Source organism: Callionymus lyra, chromosome 7, assembly GCF_982586985.1.
Source record: "Callionymus lyra chromosome 7, fCalLyr1.hap1.1, whole genome shotgun sequence".
NCBI classification, from domain to species: domain Eukaryota; kingdom Metazoa; phylum Chordata; class Actinopteri; order Syngnathiformes; family Callionymidae; genus Callionymus; species Callionymus lyra.
The window spans coordinates 4,110,309-4,119,802 of record NC_141824.1 but is presented as its reverse complement, the minus strand read 5'-3'; the positions used below and the strand labels follow the sequence as shown (position 1 = coordinate 4,119,802).

Genomic DNA, 9,494 nt, shown 5'->3' with positions numbered 1-9,494 from the left:
AATGTTGAACCGATAATAAAACACACAAAAAATAGATTTTACAAATTTTAAACACTTTAAAAAAGTTGCAACTAAAGCAAATTTTCAATTGAACACAAGTTGCTTTATTTAAAATAAATGTCTTTTTTTCCTTCTTTTTTTTCATAAAACGTTGGAAACATTTTTGGGTGATTGAAGTCACTTTTTTGTTTTAATAATTAAAATTACCCATAATGCTGTGTAACCCAAACACAAAGAAATACTTCATTTAAAGAAAATGTTTACAATTAAAAAGGTTTTAAACAAACATGAATTTAACACTAAAATATTTTCTATTTAAAACGTCAATGAAAACCCTTTACTTAGTACTTAATACTAAAGTCAGAAACAGAGATACACAAATATGAAAAATATTACTTCAATCAATGAAAATAGTTTCAATAGTTAAAATGGTTCAAACACTTGTTGATTGAATTAAACATATAAAAAGAGATTGACATTTTCTGTGTATATGAAGGTCAGTGCATATTGACTATAATCATCTAGGAGGGATGGATGGACATATATATACTGTATATATATTGAATATTAAATATTTATAGATTTATTCCAAATATATTTATTTTATTTTTTCTTTAAACAACCATCACAAATTCGGCATAATGTGAAATAATTTGACATAACGTGAAATAATGGGAAATAACGTCAAATAATTCGCCATAACGTGAAATACTTTGACAAAAAGTGATATAGTTCGACATAACATGAAATAATTCGCCATAACGTGAAATAATTCGACATAACGTGAAATCAGTTGACATGACATGAAATAATGGGAAATAACGTAAAATAATTCGCCATAACGTAAAATAATTCGCCATAACGTAAAATAATTCGACATAACGTGAAATAATTCGGCATAACTCGAAATAATTCGCCATAACACAAAATAATTCGCCATAACACGAAATAACTCAACATAACACGAAATAATTCGACATAACACGAAATAACTCAACATAACACGAAATAATTCAACATAACACGAAATAACTCGACATAGCATGAAATAATTTGACATACCGTATCTCAATCTGATTATTTATTATTCATTTAAAACAAGTTGCTTCAAAACACATGATTCAACCAAAAAAACATTTGCAATTAAAAAAAAGTTGCTTGAATTAAAAAATAAACAAAATTCCAATCATTTTTTTTTTTATTACGATTATTAATTAAATAAACTCGTTTTTTTTTTTAAATTAAAATATGTTTTGGTTGAATCAACTTTTTCAAAGTGTTTCAACCATTTTCACTGTACAAACAATTTTCATTGATTGAAATAATATTTGTGTAACAATATTTCTGACTTCATTATTCAATCCCAAAAATTTTTTTCACCTACATCTACACAAATGATGTCGAACTAAGTGTATCGAACACACATCTCGTGTCTCTCACCTCAGCACAATATCCCAGCTTCTGGTTCGGAGTCTCCAGGAAGTTGGTGACGACAAATAAACTCGCTTCTCCCTGTGTGGAGAGAAAATCTCAAGTTGGTGGACCAAGTATTAAAAGTTGTGCGGTACAAACTTTTCACAGGTACATGAAGGACTATCACCTGAGGGGGGATGACGAAGTCCTCTGGACCCCAGACCATCACACCAGAGCTGGTGTTGGTCACAGAGATGCCCTTGAGTTTGGTGCTGACAGAACTCAGGACGGCCTCGTCCGTCTCCTGGTATCCCTTCTTGCTGACGAACACCCACCTGTGGTGAAGGAATCATGGAAACAAGGTTCCAGGAAACATGAGAATTGACGACATTTATTTCACGACATCTACAACTAGGGCTGCACGATATATATATATAAAAAAAAGCGATATTGGCACGTGTGATATGCAAATGGAAAACATGTGATAATTTATCATTTTTCTATCGTAAAATAATGCATTTCTTAAATGTCCAATCAGTGTCACGTTCTGTAAAGTTGTCAATTTGTACTTCTATGTCTCGTGGTTGTTTACGTCTCCGTCTGTCTGTGAACTGTGCATCGAGCTTGTTAGGCTCGGTTGCTATGGTGACATGTCTTGCCGGCGCTGACTTAGCGCGGCTCAGTATATACAGTGAAGTAATACTAACTTATGATCTAGTCAAACACTAGTGATCCAGTGAAGTAATACTAACTTATGATCTAGTCAAACACTAGTGATCCAGTGAAGTAATACTAACTTGTGATCTAGTCAAACACTAGTGATCCAGTGAAGTAATACTAACTTATGATCTAGTCAAACACTAGTGATCCAGTCACTCGTCTCTTTCAACCTCCTTTGTTAAAGCAACATATTGTAAGAACTTTTCATCTCGTCTCAGTTGTTTTCTTAGAAGATCGTGAACTTCCAAACAAACCTGTCCGTCTTCACCGTATGCTAACAAGCTAAGTTGTTAGCGTCATTTATAAAGTGTTATGTGTGCGTCTTCACCGTATGCTAACGAGCTAAGTTGTTAGCGTCATTTATAAAGTGTTATGTGTGCGTCTTCACCGTATGCTAACGAGCTAAGTTGTTAGCGTCATTTATAAAGTGTTATGTGTGCGTCTTCACCGTATGCTAACGAGCTAAGTTGTTAGCGTCATTTATAAAGTGTTATGTGTGCGTCTTCACCGTATGCTAACGAGCTAAGTTGTTAGTGTCATTTATAAAGTGTTATGTGTGCGTGTACAAGGAGGTGGTTTTATTATTGATTTGGTGATATCGCGATGCGCCGGCGGCTCCTCTCTGATGTCGCTCAGTTTGGCGGGAAGTCCCGCGAGACTGAGCGTTATAAGTGAATTTTCAACCATCATGTCGACACCGAAGCGCTGAAATAAACGAAAAGGGAAATATCGCATTAATATCGATATCGCAATTCAAACACCAATATCGAATATCGCACACATTTCCAATATCGTGCAGCGCTATCTTCAACATATGGTTTGCGCAACCGGACACGACTTTATGACTCAAGCCATAATGAATCCTGGGAGCAGCTTTTCTGTAAATAAAACTGTCCTTCCAGAGTAATTCACTCATGTACGTGAAATAAAACTACTACGATAATGTTTTATTTCAGTTCAGAAACTTAATTGACACAGTATTGTCGTTTAGAAGATATCATTATTGACATTAAATGTAGTTATTGCACTGTTGTGTACTTTAACTCATAAATAACTGTAAAAAATATATATTTATGTAAACTTTTACCTACAGTGCAACAAAACATTACAAGGTTTCTCAGAAATAAATAAAGTAAGTATCTACCACAGGACTGTGAAAGAAATATTGCTTTATTACAATATTAATGTGCTTTAAACTGCTTACTACTTTATCACAATATTAATGTGTTTCCTTTGCCACAATGCATATGTGTTTTGAAACCGCTGACTACTTTACCACAATGAATATGTGTTTGATGTTATCACACAACTAGAAATAAGAAACAAACAAACAACAAGAGGAGGGTGGTCGCCTCAGTAGGTGACATCCCACCGGTAACTGAAGGCAGCGCCCGTTATTGGTGGTCATTAGACATCCCAGAAGCAGGAATGACAGGAGCAGCAGCTCAACTCTTGAGAGAAATTGCAGAAAAAGTTGAACCTGGAGGAGAAATCCAGGGAAAACAGGGCCTTCACGTAACCATAAGACATAAAAATGATCCAGGGCCTGATTTAGAGTATGACAAAATTTTCTTGCGACTAGAACCAAAGGTAATAAACCTAGAACACTTATATTGGAAAAAGAAGTGTGGTTTTGCTACTGCAGTTGTGTCAGCTCAGGTAAAACAACTGCTTCCGCCAGGACAACACCTTGTGGGATCGCTGCCACACCTCAGTTGGACGCCAAATCCACAAAATCCGTTGTGGGAGGTGTCGCATACGGGAATTGGACACTCAGAACTAACCCTCAAACTCATTTGAGCTGAGACGTACAGATCCTCTCCCTCTCACAAGACGAGGAGGAGGCTGTGAGCAAGTTGCCAGAGAAGCTCTGGAGTCAAGGACCCACGGATGTAGGTCTAATGAAAAATACTCCACCTGTAATTGTTAAAGGGAAGACTGAGCATCGCCCTGTAATAAGACAATACCCGCTCAAACCAGATGCAGAAGAAGGAATTGAAAATGTTATCGCAGAATTACGAGTCTCAGGTATAATTAAACCTTGCCCTGATTCACCTTGTAACACTCCCATATTTCCAGTAAAAAAGGCAAGCACAGGAAAATGGAGATTGTTACAAGATTTGAGAGCAGTAAATCTAGCGGTACAACCAAGAGCACCGAATGTGCCAAACCCACACACATTGTTGAATAGTTTGAATCCACAATCAAAATGGTTTTCAGTAGTCGATCTAAGCAATGCTTTTTGGAGCATTCCTGTAGACGAGAAAAGTCAGTCATGGTTTACTTTTACCTACAAAGGGGAGAAATTGACATTCACGCGACTGTCACAGGGATTCTGTGACTCGCCAACCGTTTTTTCAGAGGCCATAGCCAGATGTTTAGCTGGTTTTGAATCACCACGACATAGTCAAGTAATCACTTATGTTGATGACATTTTGATAACGGCAGAAACTCAGGAACAATGTAAAACTGACACTCTTGCGTTGTTGCAGTATTTGTATGAAACGGGAAACAAAGTTTCAAAAGCTAAAATGCAGTTGTGGAAAAAAGAAGTCACATACTTAGGTCACACTCTCACAGGAAGTGGACGAGTGGTGGGTGATGAACAGAAACAGGCTGTTTCTAAAGCACCAAAACCGCAGACAAAGAAACAAATGATGTCTTTTTGGGGTTTATGTAATTATTGCAGAACATGGATACCCAATTACTAGACCTCTTCTTGACATGATCCACACGACGCCTATGGCTATGATGGAAAAGATAAAATGGACACCAGAGGGAGACAAAGCTTTTGTTGAGGTAAAGCAGGAGCTGATTAATTCAGGTGTATTGGCTTTACCAGATCACGCGAAGCCCTTTGAGCAAACAGTAACAGCAAAAGAAGGATTCATGACATCGGTCCTGATGCAGACACATGGTAGCAAGATGAGACCAGTTGCATATTATTCACAACAGTTGGATCCAGTGGCACGAGCAACGCCAGAATGTGTACAAGCCGTGCTCTCTGCGAGACCTTCGCTGTGCAAGCGTCCGCCGAGGTCGTCATGTTTCACGCATTGACTCTGAAAGTACCACACGCAGTATCAGTCTTACTGTTGGAAACGAAAATGCAGTTCTTATCACCTGCTCGACATCTACATTGCACTGCTGTATTGTTATCTCAGGGACACATTAACATTGTCAGGTGTGGAGCACTCTATCCAGCGTCATTAGTACCCACACCACTAGATGGCACTCCACATGACTGTGGAAGCCAAGTCCAAATTTTAACCAAACCACGACCAGACTTGACGGATACACCTTTAATGACAGGAACCGTAGTGTTTGTTGACGGCTCAGCGAGTAAAGATGAAAAAGGAAAAAACAAAGTGGGGTACGCGGTGACGACCGCAAATAAAGTACTTTATCAAGGGAAATTGAAATCAACTAGTTCAGCTCAGGCAGCTGAGCTGGCAGCCCTTATAAAGGCATGTGAAATTTTTGAAGGTGATGATGTAACTATCTGGACAGATAGTCAATATGGATACGGTTCTGTGCACGTGTTTTGTCAACAGTGGGCGAAAAGAGGGTTTAAAACAACAACAGGAAAAGAAGTAGCTCACAAAGAGTTACTCGTAAAATTGTTGCATGCCATCCAACTACCAAAGAAGTTGGCAATATGTAAATGTGAAGCACATTTAACAGGAAATGATCCAGTCACTATTGGAAATAGACTGGCTGATCAGGCTACAAAAGATGCAGCACATAAAAGCCCAAAAAGTTGGAACAATGCTTGCACAGAAGACCACATCCTCACAAGAAACACCTGTAAAAGAAAATGAAGTGTTAATAAGCAGACAACAAAACGCACCTCACACAGAGAAGACATATTGGGGAAAACAAGGTGCTGAAACAAACTCGAAAGGTCAGAGTACACTATCAGATGGGAAACCGTGGTTACCAAAATCTATGTTTGAATGGGCAGCAAAATTGAGTCATGGTTTGAGCCATGTCTCAACAGGAGGGATGGTAGCCCAAGTAAAACAGCATTACCACGTTCAAGGGTTCACTCTATATTCAAAAGATTTTTGTCACAAGTGCCTTATTTGCATAAAGAACAATGCACAAGGGTATTTAAGACCCAAACGAGGAAAGTTCCCAGAACCACCAGAACCATTTTATACCATACACATGGTTTACATTGAATTGAACAAAGCACAAGGGAAACAATATTGTTTGGTAATCATTGATGTGTTTTCAAGATGGGTAGAAATTTTTCCAACAGCACATGCTGATGCAAAGACAGTTGTTAGACACTGTAAGGGCGAATTATTCCTACATTTGGTATTCCATCGCTCATTCGAAGCGACAATGGTTCACATTTTCTTAACAAAGCTGTAACCAAAGTACACATTGATTTGAAACGACTTGTGTATACCACCCCCAGTCCGCAGGCCTGGTTGAAAGAACCAATGGTACTGTAAAATCGAGACTTGACATATAACAGGAGGGTCAATTCCCGCACACATGAAAAGACTGTATGAACAGAGAGACGTTCGTAAGCACAATGATCTGCCAGTTTGTTCTGACCCACAGACTTTCCAGGTGCAAATTGGAGACTTGGTGTTTCTAAAAGTGTTGCGACGACTCAAGTGGGACAGTGAACGTTGGGACGGTCCTTACGAGGTGGTGGCTGTCAGTCAAACAGCGGTAAAGGTCGACGGCCGGACCGGTTGGATTCATCAATCGCAGTGCAAACTTCGACGACTGCCTCCTGGTCCTGACGGTTCCGGAGCCCCTACCACGTTTCAACAAGCCAAAAAGACAGAGTGATAAAGGTCCTCTGCTGAGCCCGGCAGCCTTGTCACTCCGACGAAAGACCACAGCGCCCCCTCCCGAAATTTCACGTGTCAAAAAGACGGACGAGTGAGGAAAGGTTTTTTGCTGAGCCCGGCAGCCTTGCCCCTCACTCCAACGGATGGAACGAGAGTTTTTCCGTGGCAAACGCACACTCTCGAGAAGAATGGTGAACCAACCACAGAGACTTCTTTGTTCCAGATGGGTGAGAATCTTTGGACAATGTATGATTGTATGTAATATGATTATGGGAACGGTATTAGTCTTTTTGTGGGCATTGTACATCTTAGAATGGGGTCCACCTAATTCTAAGGTAGTAGAACGAAACTTCAATCAAACTAAGAACCTGACTATAAGCAAACGAGACAAGGAATTTGATGACAGATGTCTTTGCGGAGGGTCAAGCCTTTGTCTAGCCCAATGCAATGAAGGTGTTTACTTAGGGGGGGGACCACCAGGTTATGTCACACACAAAGGCATAGGAGATATTAGTCGGCTACAACAATATACAGGCACCTTTATCAATCTTACACAACTAGCTAATGACACGGTTTTGACAATTCCGTTATCTAATTTCCACACTGAGTCAACCGATAAAAAACTCAAGGCTGTACGGTTCAATGAATGGTCAAAATATTGGTTCTATCTCATGTCCTAAGAAATCTCGGCTAAAAGAGATGCACGGTGGGGATGGGATAATTATGTAACAACAGAAAGCGGTGATTATTGGAGAAACATTGGAAAGATAAAGTTACCACAATGAATATGTGTTCGCTTTACCACAATGAATATGTGTTTGCTTTGCCACAATGAATATGTATTCGCTTTACCACAATGAATATGTGTTCGCTTTGCCACAAATGCATATTTTAATTACATTTAAATTAAATTAAATTTTAATTTTAATTAAATTAAATTTTAATTAAGTACAACTGCAGACTAATATTAACTTAAATTGCAGTGCAATAAACAAAACAAGTATAATTCATCACATAGGATCATAATATCTCTCACATTATATGTAATACATGTGTCATTTATTTGAATACAGTATAAATGAATGTAAACTTTAGACTATTTTTTAACTTAAATTGCAAATAAAATTTAAAAAAAACAACAACTATGAATCTTCACAGATGATGGTAGTATTGATCACATGATTGAGTTTGAAGACATTTTACTCAACATTTGTTACTTTTGTATTTAATGGATTTGTCATTTATTTGAATATAGTATAAATTCATGTAAACTTTAGACTATTTTTTTAAACTTAAATTGCAAATAAATAACAAAAATAACTGTGAATCCTCACAGATGAATGTAGTATTGATCAGATGACGAGTTAGAATACATTTTACTCTACATTTTTTACTTTTATATTTAATGGATTTGTCATTTATTTGAATATAGTATAAATTAATGTAAACTTTATACCATTTTTTTACTTAAACTGCAAAGAAATAACAAAAATAAATTTGAATCTTCACAGATGATGGTAGTATTGATCACATGACTGAGTTTGAAGACATTTTACTCAACATTTTTTTTATATGTAATAAATGTGTCATTTATTTGAATACAGTATAAATTCATGTTAACTTTAGACTATTTTTTTAAGCTTAAATTGCAAAGAAATAACAAAAATAACTATGAATCCTCACAGATGACGGTAGTATCGATCACATGACTGAGTTTGAAGACATTTTAATGTTTTGGATTCAAGTAAGTAAGTAAGTAATTTATATTTATATAGCACTTTTCCAGACCAGGGTCACAAAGCGCTTAAACAATCAAAAGAATATTCAATAAAATAAATGCTTAAAAGCTCAAGACAACACCGAGTAATAAATATAATTTAAAATATCCATCAGAAATAATGATATATCATCACAGATGATTGTGTTATCGATCACATGACTCGATACAGTACATTTAACTTTGAATGACATTATAATAAATAAATAAAAACTAAATAAACAAAGGTACACAAAGAAAGAATCTTACCCCACGAGGTAACCCATGATGGACAGTTGGATGATTCTGTACAAAACTCCAATTCTCTTGTTCTTGGCAACGATGTATTTTTCGGTTTTATAATCGAACGCGGAGAGAAGACGCGCTTTTATGCCGCAACTCATCCTGGTCCCGAGAGATCCTGGTCCCGAGAGATCCTGGTCAGATGTTCTTCACGAGGGTCCTTTAAATTCTGACAAATAGTATAATCCGACCAGGTTATAGTTTGCATCGAGCAAACACATCCAAGGAGACTCTTAACTCCACCTTTGCTCAAACATACACATGCTTACAAACGCTCGACAGTCACGTGACTTTGAGCTCGTATTTTTTTTTAGTGATGTCTTGAGTTTGGTTCCAATTGAAGAATTAAAAAAAAAAAAATCCCGAACATAAACAATTTCATTTGAACGATTTTTAAATTATTTTTCTCGGTCGGAGCCGAGAGACTACGATAAACACCGAGAAAAACCGATGATTGTCGAAGACACGAGGGGGGAAAGACACTGGAA

The 9,494-nt window shown here is 37.3% G+C and overlaps 1 protein-coding gene across 1 annotated transcript in view; it reads right to left on the bottom strand.

Annotated features, from left to right (window-relative positions):
* The window catches only part of LOC148074649 (P2X purinoceptor 5-like), an 18,257-nt gene extending 9,150 nt beyond the window's left edge, over positions 1-9,107 (bottom strand). The window contains exons 1-3 of the mRNA XM_087796084.1: positions 8,974-9,107; positions 1,601-1,748; positions 1,441-1,512 (exon numbers count right to left, since the gene is read on the bottom strand). Of these exons, the coding sequence (XP_087652210.1) occupies positions 1,441-1,512; positions 1,601-1,748; positions 8,974-9,107 (354 nt within the window). The remainder of the gene's footprint in view (positions 1-1,440; positions 1,513-1,600; positions 1,749-8,973) is intronic.
* Positions 9,108-9,494: the final 387 nt, after the last annotated feature.